The sequence below is a fragment of the Pipistrellus kuhlii genome, unplaced genomic scaffold, assembly GCF_014108245.1.
Source record: "Pipistrellus kuhlii isolate mPipKuh1 unplaced genomic scaffold, mPipKuh1.p scaffold_m20_p_13, whole genome shotgun sequence".
Classification (NCBI taxonomy): domain Eukaryota; kingdom Metazoa; phylum Chordata; class Mammalia; order Chiroptera; family Vespertilionidae; genus Pipistrellus; species Pipistrellus kuhlii.
The window spans coordinates 35,039,254-35,065,929 of NW_023425438.1; the positions used below are offsets into that span (position 1 = coordinate 35,039,254).

The window sequence follows — 26,676 nt, forward strand, 5'->3', positions numbered from 1 at the left end:
CCTACCCACAACTCAATGGTGAAAACTTTATATATATATATATATATATCTTTATTGATTTCAGAGAGTAAGGGAGAGGGAGAAAGAGATAGAAACATCAGTGATGAGAGAGAAGCCAATTGATTGGCTTCCTCGTGCATGGGATTGAGTCACAACCTGGACATGTGACCTGACTGAAAATTGAATTGTGACCTCCAGGTTCATAGGTTGATGCTCAACCACTGAGCCATGCCAGCTGGACAATGGTGAAAACGTTTAAATAGCGGGAATGAGACACTGAGTTTGTAAGAGTGTAAGCTGCCCGCTCCCCAAATTGCTGACATGGAAGGGTCTCATGCTGGCTGTTCCCACACCTTGGATACTCTGACGCTGCAGGTCTGAGAAGGGGCACAGGCTTATGGACTTTTAAAACTCTATGTGATTCTGATTGAAGGAGCTGTTTCAAATCCTGTTCAAACCTCTCGTGAGGAAACTAAGACTCAAACGGGTTAAAAATAGGGGCAGGTATGGGGTGCAGGGGGTCAATAGGAAAAAAAGGACATAAAAATTAAAGAAAAAAAACAAATAAACAAAAACAAGGTTAAAAATAATAAAAGAAATATGGCCAAGGTCATATGCATAGTTAGTGGCAAAGATTAAACTTTTTCTTGCTCTTCTATTGTTCAAAAAATAGAAAATTAATTGGTTTGTTGCCTTTCTATACATAAGTTTAAGCAAATTTGTGTATTTCTGATACATCAGTTACCTTTTCTATTATAAGACCTGAATCTTCTACTTTTGCAATCTCTCTCTCTCTCTTTCTCTATCCCTATTCTCTCCCTTTTCCTTTCTTTCTATCTCACAATTTAATTCTGCAACTCTTTTTTTTTTTTTGCAGGGATTTACATTACATCACGTACCATAATATATCAGACTCAACATGTCTAAAGTAAAGAATGTTGTATTCTTTTTCCCAAAGCTTTTTTTTTTTTTTTGACATTGTTATTTCTGTTGATAATTTCTTTGGCTCATTTTGAAGTTATTCTAAACTCTTCTGTCATTTTTTTTTTAATTTGGGTCTTTCTCTTCAATACATCAGTCCATACTCCATTCTTTGTCATCACCACCACATACTGTCCCTGTCACAATGATTTTAATTAGAATAATTGGCACTAGCTGTTGTAACAAAAAACACATCTCAGCCACTTGACTAAATAAACTTTTATTTCTCACTTACACAAAGTCTAATGTGGCTCTCCTCCAAGTGATGACTTATGGATTCCACCTTCTTCCTTAGGCAGCTTCCCGTCTTCAATCTGTGGCTTCATGGCATCCTGACATCATGGAACTGGCAGATGGCAGTTTAGATAAACAGTATGAGAAGACACATCTGCTTTCTGCTTTTAACTTCTTCAGACTGAAAATGGCCACATCTGTTCATTATCAATTGATAAAGACAGTCACATTGCCATTTCTAGATGTGAGGGAAATAAAGCTTAGCCCTATGCCAAGAAGACAAAGCCTATCTGTGCCAAAAGACCAAAATTGAACTTTCTGCTTCCAGGGTCTCCATTGTTTCATCCTCAATAAAAAGCACCACTTTGCCTGCATTGCTCTTGTGTTCAAAACTTTATAAAATTCTCCATCAACTCTAGGGCACAGTGGTTGACTCTTAGCTTGACTTTTAACTCACTCTAGTGACTTCTTCCAAACTAATCTCCCCAAATGATATGAGAAAATATATCTAAACAAAGGAAAGAATATGTGATCATAGAGTCAGAAAAAGGCTCATGTACTCAATTGCCATAAAAAAGACACTCAAATTATTTAACTATTCTTTTTCTGTCCTTTTCCTCCTTATCCTAGACTCCCCACTTTTTATTATGTTATTTCCTTTCACACTACCTTTATCCATTTTGTTTTTCTTCCTCCTCTCTTTCTTTCTTTCATTTTCCTTCTTCCTTCTATTCTTAGTACATAGCTTCCTACCTTATGAAAAATCATAGAAAGAATATTCTGGAAGCCTGTCTGGTGTTGCTCAGTGGTTGAGCATCATCCCATGAACCAGGAGATCACGGTTCAATTCCATTTCAGGCCACATGTCCAGGTTGTGGGCTCAATCCTCAGGAGGCAGCCAATCAATGATTTTCATTAGAATAATTGGCACGTATCGTTGATCTCTCTCTCTCTCTCTCTCTCTCTCTCTCTCTCTCTCTCTCTCTCTCTCTCTCCCTCTCTCCCTTCATCTCTGAAATCAACAAAATATATTTTTAAAGGAGTATTCTGAAAGAGACAGAAGGATGAACTAGATCCAATGAATCTCTGCTCTCAGAGAGTTTGCTATCATAAAATACAATTTAACCATTAAACTATCGAAATATAGTAAATGTTAAGTATCAGAGGAGAGGCACAAGTTGAATGTTATGATAATCCAAAGTACACATTGTATTAGCCATACCTATTGATGACAAGTAAAAACATTTATATTCTTCATTGTTTTATACATTATATAAATAATCACTTATTTCCTTTGGTGACCCTAAAATTCAAGTATTTTCAATTTACAAAAAGTTTATACAAATCCACAGGAAGCTAATGGACAAATATAATTTTTAATGGGCAAAGAACATGATTAGGGGAAGAAGAGGCTCTAATAAGAAATGGTGAATAGTTGAAGGTCCAGAAACATCCTACCTGGACCTGAATTCCAACTTCTCTAATTTCATGTGGAAGGAAAGCATAGTAAAGTGCCCTCTCAAAGCATCACTGTGAACATTGATGGCTCACATACATAAAATACTTATAACTGCCACAGAATAAGCTCCCAATAAAGTTGTGTAATATTATTATCATTTTATTATAGATAAAACATTTGAACCCCATAAATTATTAGAGAATTGCAAATTCAAAAAACATTATTAAATTACATTTAAATGAAACTAAGATATCTGGAAATTCCCTAATTATTTGCACATTTTTAAAAAATCACTTCTAGTCCTTTCCGGTGGCTCATTTGGTTGGAGCATTGTCTCTTACACCGAAAGGTTGTGGGTTCGACTCATGGTCAGGGCGCATGCCTAGGTTGCGTGTTTGATCCCTAGCTGGGGTGAGTTCTAGGAGGCAATCAGTTGATATTTCTCTCACATTGATGTGTTTGTTTGTGTGTTTCCCACCCATCTCCTCTTCACCCTCCCCTTCTCTCTAAAAATCAATGAAAACATATACTCAGGTGAGAATTAGAGGGGAAAAAAAAGAATCCCAAAAACAAATATTAAATTAAACCCAAAGCAAGCACAATGCAACAAATAACAAAGAGTAAAAATCAATGAAATTGGATAGAGAGGCATTACATCATGATAAAGAGGTCAATTCTCCAGGAGATACAATAATCTTTGATATACAGGCACCTAACAACAGAGTATCAGAAAAACATGAGCAAAACTAACAGAACTGCAATGCGAAATAAAGACCTACTATTCTGGCTGGAGACTTCACTATTCCTGTTCAGTAACTGATAGATCAAATAGGCATAAAATTAATATGAATATAGTTGAACTAAAGAATACCATCAATCAATTGGATCTAACAGACGTAGAATACTTCATTCAGCAACAGCTAAAAATGGAACAAGCTCATGTGGAACATCCTCCAAGCTATGACCACATCATGGGCCATGAAACACATCTTAATAACTTAAAATAATAGAAATAACAGAACATTACTCAGCCCACAATTTAATTTAATTATATATAAATAACAGAAAGATAACTGGAAAATCCCAAAATATTTGGAGACAAAATAATATACTTCCGCAAAACATGTGGATCAAAGAAGTCTCAAAAGAAATGAAAATATACTAGAAAGTTAACTAATTATTTTTTCATAGTAGAATAATGTGTCACTAATTTTTTTAATCCTCACCCGATGATAGTTATAGAGAAAGAGACACAGAGCAAGAGCAAGAGAGAGAGAGATCAATGTGAGAGAGAAACATCGCTTGGTTACCTCCCATATCTGCCTTGACTAGGATGGAACCCAAAAACTTTTGGTGTATGGGACGACACTCCAACCAACTGAGCCATCCAGTAAACATTTTTTCTTGATAAATTGTCAAGCTTTCTACAAATTCCTATTAGCTGTTTCCTGATCAGCTGACATAAAGGATTTGGATAGATTGGCAAACATTTTGAATAGTGGCTAAAAGGAAGAGGGGAGAACATCTTCCTTTCAGAAAAGAAAAGCTGAATCCCACTGATACTATTGCAGATAGGATACTATTTTTTAGTTTAAGTTCTTTTCTTTTTTACCTCCAATTCAATAATAGAGAGAAAATTGTATAACATCTAGATTTGGGGGAAATGGCAAAAATTAGTAGAATCTATTTTGTACCTGTATTTCAGTTGAGCTCATCCTTGATTGAGCCCTAATCATGTGACAGTAACTATGTTAGATACAAGGAATATGAATTCTGTCCCAGAAGACTCATAGCATAATAAATAAATAATATCTCCAGCACAAATCATCTGTATATACCATCAACCTATTTTGAGGTGAATCATAAAATTTTAAACAATAAATGGTGTCTACATTTCTTAAATATATGTATGTGTTTAATATCTCCTTTTATGTGTGCCTTATATTCTGTGAAGAGACCAAATCAAATTTAAAGGTGTGTCAATTACCAAAAAGAAATCAAGTGATTGCTTTTTTAGAGAAACACCCATGGCCAACAACTAAAATATTAATTTACTGGGAGGAGCTCAAGGGTGTTGGACACACCACGAGGCTATGAGCAAGAGAAAAGGGCCTCAGACATACAAGGATACACCTAAGCACAGTAGCCATGGTGAAAGGGAAGTTAAAGTGGCTATTGGTGAAAGTTAAATCCATATATTGAATACTATCTCAAGCTCAGTGTGTAGCAAGTTGTAGTTTCTTGATAAGTGAAATAATTCTGACTCAATTTGTCTCTATCTAATTGTGATTAACTGAGATAGTTCAGAACCATAAAGGTGAATCTGAGAGAGTTACGAATGTTATAAGCTGGTCTCCTCACAGCCACGGCCTCACCCTGTGACTCATCATGCAGGTCTGTGTGCTAAAACTTGATGCTTCCTACACCTGCACCCAGGCCCAACCAGTGGAAGTGGAAATCTATTCAGGGAGGTGGGGAGAGGCAGAAGGTGGGATCACTCATGAACCACAGCTCCAAGCCCCAGTGCATGCGCCATTGTCTAATCAGACTTGACTTACAAAACACAAATTCAAAAATAAAATTATTAAGAATTTCAAGATAAATTTCAAGATGGCTCTGGCAAAGCACCGAACTCAAGCATGGGTCTCTCTTCTGAGCGCGAGTCCTGTGAAGATACTGGCCATGTGTTCATGAAGCTAGCCTGTCTCAGATGTAGATTTCAGGACTCTGGAGTATGAGTACTGGCTGTTTTACATCTCTGACTTTTCTGCAGCACTTGTGCTTAACAGGGCCATCACATTTGCTGGAGCCTGGTGGCTTGCTGCTAATTAAAAAATAAACCTGGAAGCTCAAAATTCCCTGAGGCCCCTCTGAGAATCCAATATCCTTCCCGGAATATTTTGCCCTTTCCAGGAGTGGCTGCCATGATTGAAGAAATGTACCTTAACCTTACCAGACCTGAGGCCGTGAACCTAAATGTCCCCTATACCTGGGCTCCTGAGCGTTAAAGAGAAAAAAATCAACATGATATAGAAAAATGTTAGTTACATGCAAACAAGTGGTTAGAATAAGATGGAACTTGGAGACATTGTAGAAAATAGGTCTAGGCAAAGTACCAAACATTTAAGCATGAGTGCTTTTGTACCATCTTCTCTAAGCTGCTTCACAATGAACACTAAACAAGGAATACGTGCTCTTGTTTCTGAATGAACTGTGAGATAATTATAAAGCAACATATTGCTATTACTTTGTGATTTTTCCTTTCTCATATTTTCTCCACACCCTTTTCAGAATGGAAGTACTCAGCCAGGTTTGAATGTTTAACATTCTGTTTATCTCTACTTTCATATATTTTATATAAATGAAATCATCACTCAGGAGACCTTCTTTTCGCAAGACTTTTCCAGTTTGGTTGCCTTGGGGTGGGGGAGGATCCAAAAGGTTTGGCAAATGCAATTGGGCAGATAGACAAGCAGCAACAGAAAGGCAGCATTGTCTATATTTTGGATGACGCTGGTCCCAGAGGAAATAGAGAAAAGAGAGGGCTCTGCAATACATAGGAAAGAGCTTATTCCACTTGGCTGATATTTGATCATTTCTCTCCTATACAAAAACAACAATGTACTAGGCATGGATTTTCTGGAATTAGAAGCTTTCTAGCAATAGTTATTAAAATGTTCATGTACATGTTCTGATTGCTATTCTTTTGGACATCATTGATACAAGTACATCATTGCCATAAGCCCTGGGAGCTGTAGCCAAAGGATGTAACTGTAATTGGAGTCTTAGCTAAAAGCTAATAAACCAAGATGATTGACTGAAACTAAAGTTTCCCCTGAGATGACAAGATGCGTTCACACCTCACAGTGAACCACCTGACTTGAGACCATCCCAAGGGTCTTCAAACTGATGCAGAGAATGCTCAGGAAAACAACAATAAAGGCAAAGAGACAGACAGAATCTCTGCCTGAACAGGTTTCTATATTGAAGCAAATTAGAGTCCTGAATATCAGAATCAGCACAAACATTAAAGGGAAGATGAGATTACTAAGGGCCTCATAGCTGACTGCAAAGCCAGCCCATTACCATGTCTACACAGGAGAGGGAATCTTGAATAAGGTTATTTAATGATGAAAAAGTGCCCTGCATAGAGATATTCCCTTCCACTCAGAGAACAGTCTGAAAGCACTAAAGCCCTCCAGATCTACAGCATGAGCATATTATACATGGGCTGTATTCCATTTGTTCCACACTAAGGGAGTTCCCACCCAGTTCGACATGACAGGGTGTGGGGAAAGTGAGGCCTTGGGTGTGTATGCTGGGAGATAAACTGACCACAGGGTTCTTGGCATGGCCCCACATCAAGCTCTGTGAGCAGAGCAGGCTCTATTGACTCAGGAGCTGGTTTGCCCCACACTGACCATGGGTCACTGGGGCCACACTATCTCCTAGGATTCCCTTGATGCATCATACTAGTCAATATAGGTCAGCACCCCTCCCACTTGCTCCAAAACTCATAAATTAATATAGTTCATTTTTATTGTCTAGCTTAAGAGTCTCTTTTATGCAATTACACTTTTTAAAAATATATTCTTATTGATTTCAAGATGAAGGGAGTGAGAGAGAGAAAAATCAGTAATGAGAGAGAACCATTGATCAGGTGCCTCCATTGGGACCAGGAATCAAATTGGTGACCTCTTGGTTCCTAAGTCAAGGGGCTCAACTACTGAGCTGCACCCCGCTAGGTTGCAATTACAATTTTTAAAACCAGGCCTATTGAGCATATGTGCATCATATATGTGCCAGCATATTCTAGATTCTATGGAGGTGACAAAAACAAACATGGATATATTCTGCCTTTCTCCTATGGGACAAGAAGCACACAAAACATACTCTCAGTGTGAGTGCAAGCAAGGGACTTGCTCATGCTTCCTTAATACTTTTGGCCTTGGATGACAGACAAGGGTTGAAGTGAGAGCTGACCATCCATCTTACTCCCACTCACTTTCTCACACTCATAAACAAGCATTCATACATGTGACACACAAAGAACAGAAAAAGAGAGTCTTTTGATTTTGGGGCCCACTGAAATAACAGTGTGGTATACAGAAAGAATTTTTTTCTCTTTGACCCATAGAGGGAAAAAGAAAAAGAAAAAAAAAGACTTACTGAACAAAGAAAGCACAATAGAATCTAAGTCTCCTGGCTTCTAGTTTCAATCAGTAGTTCCCCAAATAGATTTTCAAATCCAGAGAGCAACCTCAGAAGTAGCACATGCCCCCCAGGGATATTAATGTGTGTTAGAAAAAATAAATTAATAAAATGGAAAGGAAAAGCAACTGGGGGCTATGGAAACTTAAATTGAGGAGAATCTGGATGAAGTAGCATGACACAGATTTCTCCCCTACAGATTTCTTAGTACATTTGATATGTGAATGTGCATTGTTGATCTCTAACAGAGGGATTATTGGATCCTGCACTCTATCTCTCTATTTGTCATGGACCATTCACAGACTCTTTGTAGAAAATGTCAACCTCAAGTCCTTGGTAAGGTATGACAGGCACAAAGTGCTCTAGGTACTGCGCCCGTGTACTAAAATGGCTACTCATGGCTGAGTGGAAAGGCATCATGCCAAACATTATTTTTTACTTTGCAGCCATGTGACAGTTCCCAAAGCAGATGAACACCTCTTAACAAGTTTGCCTCCCATCCCAGGCTAATTGATCTTTCGCAACTTAAGAGTGAATTTGAAAGAAATTGTGAACACATTTAAAACATAAATAAAATCTTTCTACCCAGGCCAACATTTTGGTAGAGCTATTGGTAGTGAATCAAGCTTTATAACCATGTAACCACATGCTGTGAATACAATCTCTCTATGTAAAAGCCTAATATGCAAATTGCCCCCTTGGGAGTTTGACTGGGAGACTGGGAGTTCAATTGCTCACTATGATGTGCACTGACCACCAGGGGACAGCACGGAACAAAGGAAGTCTCTTATCAGCAGCTGGAAGGTTCCTATCAGCCCTGATAACTGGCCAGGCCTAGGGACCCTACCTGTGCATGAATTTCATGCACTGGGCCTCTAGTGCACACATAGAAAGATAATCACGGACTCAAGAAGGTTTCCAAAGGGGAAATATGTAGATCAATGATTAATGAAATAGTTTTCCTCTTCAACAATTTGATTTACCACCTTAAATTTGTAGGAAAGAGCAGAAAAAAAACAAACCAAAAAAACCTTAAATTCACTTCCTTTGTTTGCTAGTGACAGTTTCTACTTTTTTAAAATTAAATTATTATCTGTGTACATATTTTACCATTGACCCCCCTCCCATACATACCCACCTCCCCAGAGTTTAGTGTCCATTGGTTGTACTTATATGCAAGTATACAAGTCTCTTATCTCCCCCAGATCTCCTTACCTTCCCAGCTGTAATTTGACAGTCTGCTTGTTGCTTTACTATCTCTATATCTATCTTTTGGTTCATCAGTTTATAATGTTCTTTATTATCCATAAATGAGTGAGGTCATGTCGTGTTTCTCTTTCATTGATTGGCTTATTTCACTCAGCATGATGTTGCTGCAAATGATGAGAATTCCTTCTTTTTTTATTGCAGAAAAGGGAGTAGGTTTGGTGGGGTTAGCTAATAGAACATGTTTAGCCTAAGCAAAACCATTACAATGGGTTCAGGCAAAGGTAAGGAGGTGAAGTCATTCTCACATTCTTACAGGAATGAAGTCATTCGCACATTCACACATTCTCCCTGGAAGGCCCAATGTGTCCACAGTTTCTTATCTGTGATCTTGTTTGATTTTAGGGATTATTCCTTTTCTGAATCTGCAATATCAATATATAAAATACCCACACCCGCACTTCATAAGTTATCATAAATCATATTGAGTTTGTTACAATATCTTCAACTTCAACAAATGATGAGTCAGATGAACTCCTTGTCAAAGTGCCTTACTAACCATGTAGATATTCCAACGGCTTCTTACTACACTGGATTATGGTGTGGATGTGGGAAATGAAAGAAGATAAGTCTTTGACTCCACCTGGTCACACCTACTTTGAGTAAAGCCAGTCAAGTACAAATATGAGAGAACTTGTCTGATTCCATGCCTGCCTATCTTCTCCACTCCATCGCTCTGGTGAAGTCAAGATGAAGTTCACAGTGAGTAGAATTTTTCTTTTTAATTTATTACATTATAATAGGAGACTGTCAACATTTTGAGCTAAGAGCATCTGCTTCTTATAACAATCCTATATAATAAAAGAGTAATATGTAAATTGACTCTAATGGCAGAATGACTGGGAACAACAGGTCACTATGACATGCACTGACCACCAGGGGCAGAAGCTCAATGCAGGAGCTACTACCTGGTGGTCCGTACACTCCCATGGGGGACTTCTGCTCAGCCACAAGCCAGGCTGACAGCTGTCAGTGTAGTAGTGGTGGTGGCGAGAATCTCTCCCACCTCCTCGGCAGCACTATGGATGTCTGACCATGGCTTAGGCCCATGGAGAGGGTCTAAGCTAGCAGGTGGACATCCCCTGAGGGGTTCTGGACTACGAGAGGGTGCAGGCCGGGCTGAGGAACACCCCCACTTCCACGAGGGCACAGTGTTTTGTGCATCAGGCCTCTAGTATCACCATACTGGAAATTTTTGTTTTAAAAATATTTCTCTTTTCTTTTCATAGAATTGTGATGTTTATAAGCATCTCTATAAAGAAGGATAGATATACTGAGATTAAACAGCTGTCTGAGAATCTTATACCATGCTATCTTTAATAAAATTACTTTCCAGATCTCCTGATTTAAGTCTGGGCAAAGAGCATTTCCATTGAAAATGTCTGATCTTTCCCCTCTTTCTTAACTTCCTCTTTTACCAAAACTCCGGAGTATGTTCAGGCAATATAAAAGGCATCTTATCAAAACAAATGAGGGAGAGACTTATTGGCATATTTTCTGCTGTCAAAAGGATCTCCAAGTCAGAACGGCTTGCCCAGGTCCCTGTCTAGAGTCATTTATTCATAAAAGTTCCTGATGCATGAACTAATACAGCATTTCACCTGTGGTTCCAGATAAAGGGCTAAGAGTAGAGCAGGTGGACCACAAAATTCTGCCAAAAACAACTGGTGGTTTCATGTGTGTTTTATAACATCATGTATGAAGCTAGAATCAGATGAGTGCTTTCCTGTTTCAACATACTAAATACTAAAATTTATTACAGCAGGCTCTGCTTCATAATGGAGTATTAAACCATTATCTAGAAATAAGTCCCAGAAACCACAAAGTTTGTTTGTTTTTTAAAGAAGTCATATCTGGATCTTTCCTAGTTCTGCAATGAACAGGGGATAGAACCTTGGCCAATACAAACTTGGTCAAGTCACTTAAGTAACCTCTGAAGCTCAATTTCCTGATCTGTGAAAAGACGGCATTGTACTAGTCCTCTCTAAAATTTCTTTCATCTCTTGACACTTTTTTTTTTGGAGGTTAATTTTTACTTCTTCCTAAGCTATCAGGAGAAAAATTAAGCAAATAAAATATTACCAGTGCAGTTCTCAAATCATTTTGTCCCAGATAAAGGAAATGAGAATAGATACTCAGAATCAGGAGCCCTGCATAAAACTCTGTGTTTTGACAAGCAATATCATGGACCCAGTGACAAGTGACTAACCCAGGTACCCTGGGACAGTTACTAACTTCCCTTATGCTAACCACACTTGATAGCTGAGGCATTCCATCCTTTGCCTCTCAGCACCAGTATTCAACCTGTTTACTAATCTATTGCTTTTAAAAATTAAAAAAACTACTTCTGCTATTAGGAGATCTAGGAAGGCAGGAAGGAAGGCATTCATATCAAATAGGGAAAGTAACTTAAATCATTTTCAGATGTGATTCTCAGAACTTAAAACCATTTTCAGATCATACTGTTAATTTTCAATTTTATTTTTAATATATCAACACTTTACTGTTTTTTTCACAAGACCTACTTTAAAAATTGTAAACCTATATATCACAATATAGTTATTGTAAGTAGTTAACCTACAACTCTACATTATCATTAAAATTTTCTATGGTTAAAAATATACAAGGGCAGCCAAAATCGGTTTGGCTCAGTGGATAGAGTGTCGGCCTGTGGACTGAAGGGTCCTGGGTTCTATTCTGGTCAAGGGCATGTATCTAGGCTGCAGGCACATCCCCAGTAGGAGGTGTGCAGGAGGCAGCTGATCAATGTTTCTCTCTCATTGATGTTTCTAACTCTCTCTTCCTCTCTGTAAAAATCAATAAAATATATAATATATGATATTTGATATATGATATATGACATATGACATATGATATATGATATATGATATATGATATATGATATAATATCGATATATATATATATATATATATATATATATATATATATATGTAAAGAACAGAGAGCATACTCAACAGGTAGTAAAATTAATAAATCTTTTCTATGATTTTGTGTAGAGAAAGAAGAGGACATTGTTTTGCCATGTGACCGGAGACTAATGTTTTTTGTGATTTCAGATTTTCTTTGTTGGACTTCTTGGTGTCCTCCTGGCTCCTGCCCTTGCTGAATATGTAAGTCTCAACTTTAAAGTGTTACCAAAATGTATTTGCAAAATAAATGTGGTATTAAAGCATTATCAATTTCTCACACGTTTCAGGATGTCAACAGCGGTGATAACAACAGTGATGGAAGTGAACAGCCTTCAGTGAGTGTCAACAATGAACAACACGTGGCCAATATTGACAACAATGATGGATTGGACTCCTGGAATATGATCTTGGATTACAATACTGTAGGTAGCCAATATGCTATTTCTATTCTTTACAAATACAATGTTTTTGACTAAAAATAAAATAACAAATTTCCTGCTAACCATAAAAAGTAAATTCTAACTGCACATAAGCAGAGTTATAAGTAAAGATGCCTATTTTGCTCACCGAGTTTCAACCCCTAGATACAAACGCTGCTAATAAGTTTCCAAAAATCAGTTAAATTTCAAACCAATGAACAGTAAGTAGAATCTACTATGTTCAAGGGGTTGGTAGGGCTCTAAGACAAATATGAGCATCCTCTTGCTTTGCATGCACATACCCTCAATAATGATCAAAGGCCATCACAATATTACTGCTGCCAAAATATAGCCCATCTCATTCTATTTTCAATTTCCTTCTAAAAAAATAAAAATTGGCATTTCACTCGTAATTCAAAAGGACCAAAGGAAAAGCAAATGATAATATTAATTGGCAAGGAAAGCAAAAAACACTTGGTTCTGGTTAGAAGGCCCAATTGTCCAATTATTATCTCTGTATTTAACAAGCTTTGTACTTTCCAAAAGCCAACTCTTTTTTGTTTTAGTTTTATCATCTGATAAATTAGAAAACTATGTCCTGTCTTACCTGCCTCCTTGAAATGTAAAGGTCAAAGGAGATTAAAATGTGATAGTGTTTTAAAGTTCATTTCAGCAAAACAGACATATGTTAATAACCCTTACTATGCTAGCACCTGAAGATGAAGCAACAAGTTAGACACTCAGGCTCTGCCCCCTCCAAGATTTAGTGGTTTATCCTTAGAAACGTTAGCGATAAATAGGATTGCAAAACAGGGCCAAATCCTGCACTCCTATCCCAGTTCATCATGATCTCAGAGTTCCATTTCCCTCTGCTGGCAAAACGATTTCTGACAAGAGAAACTTCCTGGAGAACATACTCCTCACTGCCTACGACCTTCCTAACAGGGCTTCGCTGCAGTCCGGGTGTTTCGTAAGAAGTCCTGCATTGTCCACAGAATGAACAAGGGAGCCATGCCCTCTCTTCAAGCCCTGGATGCAATGGTCAAGGAAAAGAAGGTAAAAATAAAAGTCTTTTTTCGTTTTGTTCAGGGGGAGGTCTTAGGATCTCCAGGAAAAAAAAAAAAGATACAGTCACAATCATTCCCCCTTGACCACAGTAGGGTGTAACACGAAAGGGGAAGTGGAATTGCCAAGTGCCTGAGGAGAAGCAGCTGCCACCAAGCTCAAAAGCTGTGGCTCACACCTAGAGGTTCTCAGAACATCTAACATTTACTGTCAAAACTCTGCTCACACCCAGGGGAGCTTTCAGCACTTTTTCAAGGACATTTTTTTTCTGTAAGAATTGAGTTAAGGATATTAGATTTAGAAAGAAAAAATAGAGAATACACAGTTAAGTTTGAATTTTAGATAAGCAATAGAAAATCTTTTAGGATAAGTATGTCCTATGCAATATTTGAGACATACTTATACTAAAAAAAAAAAAAAAAAAATGATTTCTTGTTTATTTAAAATTCAAATTTAATTCGATGTCCTGTATTTTCTCTGGCAATTCTAGTTGAGATGGTTGGGGAGATGGAATCCATCATTTTTTAAAATTTTTGCCCGAGTTTGTATTCCTAAAACTGAATAAATGGGTACCTTTCGTTGATAAGGTAGAGAAATAAATTAACAGCACTCTCAGAAACTGGTATCATATAACTCAATCCAAGAAATATAAGATGATCAAATGAGGCCCCAAATTCAGAATAAATTTAGCCTCAGACTTATGCTTATATGAGAAGATGGGATTTCATGCCAGCTAAATGCCTTGAGACACTTAGAAATTCTAAGACATGCACAGTAGTAATTGCTTCTTCTTCATTTTGATTATGAAAAAATTACAGTTAAGCAATACTGCCTGTTGATCTTGTACACAACCCTTAATTCAACAAACCACTGGGCTTAGCATTCATTCTCCCTCTTTTTCCCTGTCTTCTCTATTCTCGGGTTCAGGGTGAAGGAGCAGGTGGACCACCTCCCAAAGGCCTGATATACTCAATCAACCCTGTCAAAGTTGACAACCTGGACAAGTTTGGAAAACCCATTGTTGGCATGTGCAAGGGGGTTCCAGCATACATGGCTGAAGAAATTCATGGTGAGTAGCCACCCGACTGTGCATTCCAAATCAGTAGAATTGCCAAACTATTCTCAAGGTGTGTCCACAGAGAACACCAACTACTCAGAGATGTCAAAGCTAATACTTAGGTAATGCTTGCTCCCTGCCATGCACTACTCTATGTGACTTAAGTATGTTAACTCATTTGTTCCTGGATGAGGAAACTGAGGCACAAAGATCACAAAACCCTTGACTGGGTCAATTCTAAGCCTTTGGGCTCTGGATTCTATGTTCTTAAGGATTTGGGAATACTGCTTTTCAAGGTGAATCTAGAGAGCACTCATGGCATCTTCAAAGAAAAGCATGAGTTACTAAATGAAAGGACAATACCGAGAGAGTCTATTGACTTTTTATAGCTGAAGCAATCACTTCATTTCTGGGCATTCAAAGAATAATTTACACAAAAACAAAGGATCCACCTAGAAACCTAACCTAACAGCAATTTTCCAGATCTTTGAATCAATTGATTTAATGTTGATAGCTAACTAGCTAGATCTTGAAATTGTTGAAAACTGTGACATCTAGTTTGGAAACTGTGACATCCCCTTTTCCCCACCTTCTACCTACATCCCCACATTCCTAAACAAGTCCTAGAAAAGATATTGATATTGTGTGTTTTTCTTTTCTTTTCTTTTTATCAGGAGCAAGCCTAGCCTTTTCCTTACAAGTGTGCTTCAGTACTAAAATACCCCCGTTTTCGACCCTTTCCTTCTGTGGAACTTTATCGCAAAAGTAAGAAAACAAAGTTGCTGTGGATTTAGTCATCAAAATATTTTGTGCAGAAAGATATGAGTTCTAATGGATTTTAATCATGTCATTCTGAAATGTTTGGTTTCTTTAAATTTCAATAAAACTATTTGGCACTGAATGTAGTTTAACCTAAAATTCCTTATGGTTTCCATTTGATCAAAAGTTGTCAAAATGCATTAGACCCAACGATTAGCCTAAATTCAGGAACTGTCCCTTAGTAAGAACCCCTTCAGATGCTTCAGATCTGAGAATGGTTCCAAGATCATTTGACTGCTCTGAAGATTGCTCTATAGTTGATGTGCACAGTAACATTTCAGATCAGCAAGGGTAGAAATTCACTCAAAGTCACATGAGCCAGAAAAGGGGGTTAATTGCCAGGATATTCAGGAATCTAAATAATCTGATGGGGAAAAAAGCAGCTTGTATCAGGAACTGTTTTGACACACAGACCCAAATCTCCTTCTCTCTCCCTGAAGCCATGTTTCACTCTTCTCAGCCTCTCTCTAAATTCTGCTTTCCTCCTCTTTCCATCTAGCCGATGGCTTTTTCTATATTCATGACAGAAATGCCTGAACCAAAATGTTAGCTTCATCTCCCATGTCTACCTGTCTTTCCAGCATAAGAGGTGGTGTCTAATCCTTTTGAATCCTGATTCAAAATTTTCTGGACCCTGTTTAGTTCAACCATTCATAACTTCCACACTTTGATGGCCAGGGAAGTGAGCCACACGTTCCCAATACAGCATTGGGGTGTCCAGTGAAAGAGAAAATAGAGACTCCAAATATTATGCATTTTCTGTTTGTTTTTTATTTAAGTCATGTTTTACTTCTAAATTACAATTAACATATAATGTTATATTAGTTTCAGGTGTACATCCCAGTAATCAGTACCATATAAAACTACAGTTTATTTTTAAATGTTAACTCCCATACCTTTTCTTTAAATCTTGAAATGCCATAAAAGTATATCTAATCATTCCCATGTCTTCAGATGGGATATCCCTGTATTCCCCTGTGCCACGCCAGGAGAGCCAAGGGTTCGGTGAATCTGAGGGAGGGCCTGCAAAGGATGAAGAAAAGACAGACAAAAAGAATAAGTTGGGTCTATGTGGATCTTCTGTGTGTGACTGAGACCACAGAACAGATCCAGACTATAAGCTGATGCTTTATTTTATAGAGGTAGACAAGGTAATTTACAATGTTCTTGTAAGTTTCCCCTGTTTTGGCAGCACTTGCTGCACCTCCCACAGCCCATTAGCTACCAGGAAAGATCTAGGGAGCAGCCAGAAATCAAGCTTAATTATGCTAAGAGGGCTGTGCCCTCTAAGCTGGGACTTGTTTGCTGCTTTGCCAGAAGGTCAGTCCAAAACTTAACCCTATTCCCGCTCCCTACATTCCCCTACCTAACAAAGACTTGAATTTCCACCATTTGAAACACTGCCAATATTTACCATCCTAATTGGGAGGAAATGATAATTTTCTTTTGCATGAGGCAATTTCATTGCTGTTCACAAGAAGTGTACTATCACTTTAGTAGAACTTCCAAATACTGTATCCTAAAGTCATGAGGTGTGGAACCCTGTCAAATACTGCCCTGTTATGAATGACAAAGAAATAAAACTGAAACTTACAAGCTGGATACAATGTCATGTGGCTGACTTAGAGAACTGGTGAATCCCATGTCATGGAAAAATTGTCTAGTCACTATTTTAGGTAGGGGCGAGTGGTGTTCACCAGATTGATACAGATTCAATCTCATTGCTAATGCTGGGTCTGAAGTCACTCAGTAAATGTCCAAAGGTATACCAAGTCTAGCTGCCCCCTACAGATCTTTGTGGTGGTGTCTCAGAGAGTCAGCAAAGTGATGCCAGCAGAGTTTATCAGGCCCAAACAGACTAAGATTTGATTTTGTGAAGGGCAGGCTCTGTACCAGCCAGGCATATAGGGAGAAAAATGGCCCCTGTCCTAGAGCCACACAACTCAGAATAACCCATATTCTGCTGGGAGCCCTAGTTCAACAGGGTGGAGTTATGAAAATAGAGTTAGTGGATCTCCTGTGAGGAAAAGGTGCCAATCAAGCTTTGGAGAAGATGAGAGGGAGTAGGCCTACCTCAGAGCCACACAACTTAGCTTATCTTAGGTTCTGCCCAGACCTCCAGAGGAGCCCGAATTCTGCAGGGTGAGGCCACCAGGAGTCAGGAGGGTGGGACTGCCAGGAGCCTGGAGGATGGGACTAGCAGATCTCCCTTGAGGGGGAGGCACCAATCAGATTCACTGGAAAGTGAGGGAAATGACCCCTACCCCAAAATCACACAACTCAGTCGTTGACACCCCTAAATCTTCCTGAACCTCTACTCCATGGTCCAGGCAGCTGACTCCTCAGCAGGGCATGAGCTCCACAGGGTGGGACAACAGGGAGTCTAGAGGGTATGGCTATTGCATTGCCCCATGCTTATGCCATAGGAAGGGAGTGCTCCACACAAGAAAGATGACTTCTGTGGTATGGAAGAGAGGCTCAGCACAGGGTTCCTGGCAACTGCCCCTTCAGCTATCTCCCCAGATCCACAAACCCCAGTCTCTGCTCACATGACTCTAGTCCACTTTGCATTCACTCCACTTGAATCCAGGGGAGTGACTATGAACAATATTTTTTGTGTTGGCCCTTTAATAGGGTGCTTGTGTCTCTAGCAGACTCTTGTCTCTCCCTGGTGGACAGAATGTTATGTGGGCACCTGTTCCCAGCTCTAGTACTCTGGGTTGGGGTGACTGGTGTGGAGTTGAGACACTATGCCCCTCAGGGGAAAGGTGGCATCAGAATAAAACTGAAGGAAATAAAGTAGTTAGCCATGCACATATTTCTGGGAGAAAAGCATAATGGGCAAAGGAAATAGCCTGTTCTCAGGCCTAAGACAGAAGTATGTCTAGCATATTAAAGTAGAACAAGGACTTCGATGTGGTTAAAGCCAGAAAAACAAAACAGAGAGTAGAAGGAGATAAGGGCAAGGAGGTAAGGGGAACCAGGTCATGCCATTTTTAGAACACTGAGTATGATTATGAATAAAATAGGGAGACATCGCAGGAATTTGAGCCAAAATAGGATATGCTCTTACTAAATAATAAAATACACAAAAGTAAAATGTTAACAAATTTCACTATATTAAAAATAAGAATATCTGTTGATCCCAAAACACCAAAATTAGAGTGATAAGCCACAAACTAGTAGAGATATCTATAAAAAATAAACTAGATAAATAATTAGTATAAAAATTATATAAAGAATTCTTACAACCCTAACCGGTTTGGCTCAGTGGATGGAGCATTGGCCTGTGGACTCAAGGGTCCCAGGTTCTATTCCAGTCAAGGGCATGTACATTGGTTGCTGGTACATCCCCAGTAGGGGATGTGCAGAAGACAGCTGATTTCTGTTTCTCTCTCATCGATGTTTCTAAGTCTCTCTCCCTCTCTCTTCCTCTCTGTAAAAAATCAATGAAATATATTTTTTAAAAGAATTCTTACATATCAATAAGTAAAAGATGGATAACTAATAAAAATTGACATAAACACATTACTAACAGAAAAGAAACCCTGAATAATAAATCTAGATGTGAAGATATCTTAACTTCCTTAGTAAAAGGAAAGTGCAAATTAAACCATGAGAAATCACTTCATACCCATCTGGTTGTAGCATGACAAGAACAGCCAGGGCAAGCATGAAATGATACAACTGCTTTGAAAAATAATTCAACATTGTCTAATAAGCTAAAGATGTGACTATCCTATGTTCCAGCAATCCCACTCTTAGAGAAATTTTTGCACACAGACATCCAGAAACATGTACAAGCATGTTTGTAGTGGCAGTGTTTGGAACAGCAAAAACCTAGAAACAATTGAAATGTTTGCCAAAAGCAGAATAGATAAATAAACTGTGATGTGTTTATTTGTAGAATACTAAACATTACCCCCCAAAAAACCAAATTAGTCACACACACAACAACCATAGATGACTGAAAAATAATCTTGAGTCCAAAAAGCAAATTGTAGAAGAAAATATACTATATCTATAAAAGTCCCACAAACAAACAGAACTAAACAACACATATTTTTTTTAGAAAAAAAAAATTTTTTTCACTTGCATATGTGGTAAATCTTACATCAAGCAAATAACACAAATATTCATATGACTGTGTACCCCTGACAGGGAAAGAAAGGTTCATGGAGGGACAAATGGAAGACTTCCAAAATGGTGGTAATACTTTTTCTCTCTCTCTCAAACAAGACTGAGGGGCGGGGAGTTCATGAATGTGTGTTGTATCATTAACCTTTATAGTTTACATATATTTTAAAGTAGTCTTTTGCATGTAATACTTCATTGTAATTTTTTTTAAGTTAAAAGCACAGTAAGTAAGATACAATGAAGACAGTAAGAGGGTAAACCTGTCTGGATGGAAAGAAACTGCTCTTTTCATTCCAACATGAGGCTTCTCAACTGTTGCTCAACTTTAAGGCTGGCGGTTCCAAACATCCAGCCTTTGACCCATGTCCCTAGAAGAGCCGGGTAAGTGAAAATGAGTTCATTCAGCACCAGGATGCCAAGAGCTCTGTAGGGAGAAGCGGCTGCTGTTTCTGGCTGTGCCAGTGCCAAGCCCTGCTGTCCACAAGACTCTAAATCACTGCCTGGAAGCCTGCTGGGCAGCTTCCCATTGACAGTTTTGTTTGGCTGTGTGAATAGCCCGAGTCGCTCATACCGAATCATGGCTCCCCCTCGCACCTCAGCCCACCGAGGTCAGGAGGAGATGCAGGGAGCGCTCAGGGCTGGCTGGCAGGGTCATCAGTAGTGTTAGTGATTTCATACCCCCAAGAGGCAACGGCGAGGAGCAGATAATATCCTGTTGCAAGCATGATCTAGGAGAGAAGGATTAATAGAAATATTTTAGATAAGCCCTTGCCCATTGTTAGAGTCTCTTTCTGGTCTCCTCCCAATTGTACTTCTGAAATAACTAAATAGTCTAAACCAAACCTCCAGCTGTTGAACTCTTCCAGAACATTCACTACTAAATTTTAACACAAAGTCAGTTTTTCCAAGGTACTTTCATATGAATAGATACTTATATCTATTTGCTGAGGTTTATACTTCCCAAATATTTGGAAGTTAGAAATAAACAATTAACAATTGTTTAGGAAGTACAACCAAATTCAAACATAAAAGAAAGTATGCCAAACATTACCTTTCAATCACTCCTATTCAAATATTCAAAATAGGCTGGCTTTGTTTTCTAGTATTATTTTGACCTACAAGATTCAAATCAGACAACATAAGTTATATCTTAGTTCCCTTAATTAGGAGCATCATCAATATCACATCCTATTTGCAACTCTGTATTTATGGCTTCCTTCCTTCCTTCCTTCCTTCCTTCCTTCCTTCCTTCCTTCCTTCCTTTCTCCCTTCCTCCCTTCCTCCCTTCCTTTCCTTTTTACTTCCTTCTTTTCTTGTTTCTTTCCTTCATTTAACAAGTATCATTTAACAAGAGCATCTCCTCTGTGACTGACTTTTCTGGGGACTGGAGATAAAGCAGAAAAAAAGCAATTAAAGAGTCTATCTTCATGAAGTTTACATTTGTAGTGGAGAAAACAATAAATAAATAAACAAACAATATAAGTAATAATGGCAATTGCTAAGGAAGGAACAAACTAACATGAGGGAAGAAGGAGAACCATCAATAGAAGGTTGAGGTGGGGGAAGGATTGCATTTTATATTAGACAGGAAGGTATGTAATAAAGAATGTTGCTGGCTTCTGTTTTGGGTCCCTGGGAGGTAGTCTCAAAACCCTTATCACTTCCCAAGTGATGGAAACTTCTTTGTTATTCGTAGTGGTCCCCTCAGACCACACATGATAGTTTATGCTAATAAGATGACTCCTGGTGGGCCCTTAGATCAGTGCTTTTCAACCTTTTTTGGGCAAAGGCACACTTGTTTCATGAAAAAAATCACGAGGCACACCACCATTAGAAAATGTTAAAAAATTTAACTCTGTGCCTATATTGACTATATATAAAGTAATTCTCTTGAATAGGAATTAAATAAACACAAAGAAAGTATTTTATAATTACTTTATTATGAAATATTAAGTAAACAAAATAGTGAAAAATTATAAAATTCTTGTCTTGTCTGCACCTACGGCACACCAGGCAACATCTCGAGGCACACTAGTGTGCCGCGGAACAGCGGTTGAAAAACGCTGCCTTAGATAGTTTCAGTAAAGGAGATGACTCCAAATGGCAGCTGGTCATACCAGAAAGACCAACCATGTGATTAAAGGGTTTGGGCTTTGAGCCACATGATAACATCCTGACCACAGGGGCGAGGAGGAGGCTGGAGATTTAGTCACATGACCAATGATTCAACCAATCTAGGCTATATAATGGCCAATGATTCAGTTAATCTTATCTATATAATAAAACCAAAATAAAAACTAGGAACATTGAAGCTTGGATGAGCTTCCCTAGTTGGCAATACTCCACATTAAATGTGCCAGTCACAATCCTGACTCTACAGAGAGAGGACAAAGAAAACTTCACCAAAACAAGAAAGCAATCAACTGAATGGGAGATAATATTTGCAAACAACAGCTTCAACATAGGGTCAAAATCCAAAATATAGAAAGAACTCATACAATTCAACACCAAACAAATAATTCAATTAAAAATTGGGCAGAGGACCTGAGCAGATATCTCTCCCAGAAGATATACAAATGGCCAACAGATATATGAAAAATTTCAACTTTACTAGCTCTTAGTGAACCACAAATCAAAACTACAATGAGATTACCACCTCATACCTGTGAGAATGGGTATTGTCAACAACACAGGAAAGGTTGTGAAGTAAAGGAAACCCTCATTCACTGCTGGTAGAAATGTAAATTGGTACAGCCACTGTGGAAAATAGTAAGGTGGTTCTTCAGAACATTAAGAATAGAGTTACCATATGACCCATCAATCCCTTTTCTGGGTACCTACTCAAAACACTTGAGAGTACTTATATGCAAAGATATATGCACCCTTAGGTTCATTGCAGCATTAGTCACAGTGACCAAAACATGGAGACAACCAAAATGTCCTTAGAGGATTGAATAAAGAAGATGTGGTACATATATACTATGTAATACTACTCAGCCAGAAGAAAGGATGAAATACTGCCATTTGTGACAACACAAATGGACCCTGAGAATATTATGCTAAGTGAAATAAGTCAATCACAAAAAGCTAAGAACCATATGATTTCATAAAACTAAAATTCATAGATACAGGCAACAGTAAGGTAGTTACCAGAGTGAATGGAGTTGGGGGGGCATAAAGGGTAAAGGTAGCCAAATATATGGTGATGGAAGATGATTTGAATTGGGAACTCTCTGTACTATCTTCACAACTTCTCCATAAATCTAAAATTATTTCAAGATAAACATGAGCCCAGTGCTTTTTCTCTCACACATTTATTTACGTAATATCATTCATTAAGAGAGCAAGCATCCACTCTAATATAAGAGTAAAATGCAAATTAACCATCACTCCGCTACACTTATAAGCCATGCCCACAACCCAATCAGAAGTGAGTATGCAAATTAAAATCCAACCAAGCTGTCTGTGGCCAAGGAGCAAGCAGGAGGCTTGGGTTTCCCCGGTAATGGAGGAAGCCAAGCTTTCCTCACACCCTGGCAGGCCTAGACCTCCACTCAAGGCTACAAAGTTTCAATTATAGAAGATAAATAAATCCCAGGTACCAGGGCCTCCACTTGGGTAGTCAGGGGACATGGCTGGCATGAAAATCACCACAGGCCCCTAGCCCAGGCTGCCCCATACTCCAAGGAAATCCCCACCCTAATCTAAGACACCCTTTAGGACAAACCTAAAGCTGCCCCCACCCATGCACCAGGCCTCTAACCTATCTAATAAAAGAACAATATGCAAATTGACCATCATTCCAACACACAAGATGGATGCTCCTATGTGGTCAAAGATGGCTGCCCCATGTGGACACAAGATGGCCAGCAGGGGAGGGCAGTTGGGAGGGAAAAGGCCTGCAAGGGAGGGCAGTTGGGAATGATCAAGCCTGCAGGGTTGGGCAGTTAGGGGTGACCAAGCGGCAGAGGAGGGAAGTTGGGGGCAATTGGGCCTGCAGGGAAGGGTAGTTGTGGGGGACACAGGCCTGCAGGGGAGGACAGTTAGGAGAAAACAGGCTGGCAGGGAAGCAGTTAGGCATCAATCAGGCTGGCAAGCAGAAACAGTTAGGGACAATCAGGAAAGCAAGCAGGCAAACAGTAGGAAACCAGCAGTCCTGGATTGTGAGAGGGATGTCTGACTGCCCTCAAGGGGTCCCAGATTGGAGAGGGTGCAAGCTGGGCTGAGGGACACCCCCCTCCTGTGCACGAATTTTGTGCACTGGGCCTCTAGTGTAATATAAAAGAGAGAGCTTTGATCTGTATAAATATCAAAAGCTAAGTCTTAAATGAATGTCTCTGTTCTTGCTGTAAAGAGTATCAAATGTTAGAGCTTTGGAGTACAGAGTTCCCATCCTCTTCATTCACACACGCATGCACGCACACATGCATGCATGCACTTGCAGAGTTAATCTCTATGATGCCCTCCCAGGCCCTTTTGAGTCTTTTAGTTAATCATACAAAACTGTTACTACAGCAACAATTCTCTTTCATGCTTGAGTTCTGTAGATGGGCCCTGCTTTTTCAGTTGTTTATCTCTTCGGTGGAGATTGATTAAGAAGCAGTGAAACTCAGCACAGCAACACCCCCTCCTAACCCAAACACACCCTAAGATAAGTATCATCAACAATCTCTAAGAACTTCCTAGGGAAGCAATATAGGCAGAAGCCTTCCCACTTAGGTCGCTAGAAATTAGTCTCCTTCAACTCCCCACCCTTTGAGGCAGTGTAGGAGCTTGGTCACACCTGCCTGTAGTACTAGTGTAGTAGACAGTGTAAAGTAAGCACAGCTCAAATAAAAATCTGGCTCTCAGGTAAGTTAATTAACTGCTCAGGGCCCCAGGAAAAGAACATAAAGCTATTGTAGTAATGCCTACTGTATTAGTCAACTACTTCAGGCAACCACAAAGGTCTCAGTAGCATATCTTTTTTATCATCTATGGTCAGCTAGCTGGGAATTGGATGACCTAGGCTGGGCTGGGCTTAATCTCGCTGCATTAAATTAGAAATCTAGCTGGTTTTGGTTTGTTCCATATTTCTTACACTGGGTTCCAGGTGGAAGACACAACACCAACTTGGAAAAAACTTTTCTCATAGCAAGAACAAAAATGCCATAAAGCATAGCCAACCACACAAGTATGTTGCAAACCCTGATTTCACCACAACAACTATCATCCTATGAACCAAAGAAAGTCATATGGCCAAGCCAAAAGTCAAGTTATAGAAAGTAATCTTCTACATACTTGTCATGTGACAGGCACTGAAAAGATATGTGCAAAAAGCATGGGCCCAAGAAAGGATGAAGAACTGGAGCCAGAAAATCAATTTGTTACACTACTTAATAGGGTTTTTGAGAATATCTGTATATATACACATAACCTTAATGGAAGAACAACCAAATAACCAGTTGCTATGACATGAGCTGACCACCAGGGGGTGCATGTGGAACATGGTAGCCCTTGGCAGCAGGCAGCAGAGCATGGAATATGTCAGGCATCAGTTACAATCAAATGGTGGAGTAAGTGAGCAAGGCGCTAGACCAACATGGGGTGCTGGTCACTGTCATCGGGGCAAGCCTCTGGTGGTTACTGAAAATTCTTTGCTCCCGAGTGCTAGGTCCCTCGCACCTGCTGCCAGCACTGGTCCCACCCACACCTGCTGCCAGTGCTGGCCATTCTCACACCTGCTGCTGGTGCCTGATGCCAGCCCCAATCACACTTGTCAGCAGGTGTGAGTGGTGGCTGCTGGGCCGATTGCCCCTCAGGGCACCTCCACCTCCCCCTGCTCTGATCACCCTGAGGAGCAATTGGGGCTGGCAGCTGCCTCTCACATCCATGATGGTAGTGGCCTCACTCATGCCCACTGCCAGTGCCCTGTGCTGGTCCCGATCACTTGGAACCATCAGCAGGTGAGAGCTACAGCTGCAGGTCTCCATCACCCCTGAGGGCTTCTCCACCTCCCCCTGCTCCTGAGGGGTGATTGGGGCAGCAGCTATTGCTTACTTCAGCTGATGGTGCCAGCCCCAATCACTTCATGCCATCAGCAGGTGCAAGCAAGGTAGGCGCTGTCAGTGTGTGGGAGCAGTGACAGCTGGAGTGGGGCTGCAGGAAGACAGGGGACCAGGGTCTGCAGTTGGAGGGGCCATGCAGGGGTGCGGAGGATGGGCTGAGACCTGTCCCTGTGCCCACTGCAGCCTCTTGGCCCACAGTTCCTTTCAAGAATTGCTGCACTGGGCCCCTAGTTACATATAATAATGTATGCAAAGATGCTGATGCATAATAAACATTAATAACCTTTTGTTACACTCCATTGCATACATACATTTCAGGCCCACCACTGTCATGCTCTGGCTAATGTGTATTCAGGCTGCAGAAGACTCTTAAAATATAGCCTCCATCAGTCCCTTACCTCCCTACATAAGCATGCCTTTCCTGGAATCGAAAAGTATAATCTAATTCTTGCCCCTGAAATATAAGCTCGCCTCAATTACTTCTCTTGACCAATAAAGAGAAGGAGAAGTGACATTCAGATACTTTCAAGAATCAGACATACAAAGACTTGCCTCGTCTGAGTCCTTTTGGCATGCTCAATCTTGGACCACTTCTATTAGAAATTGAGTCTCCAAGCTGTTAGAACCCCAAACCACATGGGAAGGACACATATGCATATTGCATTTAAAAACTCCATCTGAGCTCCCAGACGATAGTCAACATCAACTGCCAGCCATGTGAGTGGCCATCTTGAATATCCAACTCAACTGATCCTTTGGATGACTGCAGCCCAGCTGATATCTTGCTGCAACCATATGGGAGACCCCAACTGAGAAATGCCCATCTGAGCTCCTGTCAACCCACAGAACCATGATCAATGATAATGAGTTATTGTTTCAAGTCATTGCATTTGGGGTTGGTTTATTTTGTAGTAGTATCCAGAATACTAACCAACACTAATCTCTCTACCTGCCCCTGGAGCCATGCAGGACCCTGGTGGACAGAGAACCTGCAACTCTATAATTTTCCCTCTCACCCTCAGCTCACTCTTGGTGCCGGTCCTGCCTTCC

The 26,676-nt window shown here is 39.7% G+C and overlaps 1 protein-coding gene and 1 long non-coding RNA gene across 2 annotated transcripts; both read left to right on the forward strand.

The window, feature by feature from the left end:
- Positions 1-49: 49 nt before the first annotated feature.
- Positions 50-7,177, forward strand: LOC118717819. The gene is made up of 3 exons (XR_004987597.2): positions 50-134; positions 5,023-5,025; positions 7,165-7,177. It is a non-coding gene; the product is annotated as an uncharacterized LOC118717819 (long non-coding RNA).
- Positions 7,178-9,841: 2,664 nt separating this feature from the next.
- Positions 9,842-15,541, forward strand: GKN1 (gastrokine 1). The gene is made up of 6 exons (XM_036436122.2): positions 9,842-9,853; positions 12,230-12,283; positions 12,370-12,504; positions 13,447-13,557; positions 14,488-14,635; positions 15,298-15,541. Exons 1-6 carry the CDS (start codon positions 9,842-9,844, stop codon positions 15,390-15,392), a joined length of 555 nt encoding a protein of 184 aa, XP_036292015.1. The 3' UTR covers positions 15,393-15,541.
- Positions 15,542-26,676: the final 11,135 nt, after the last annotated feature.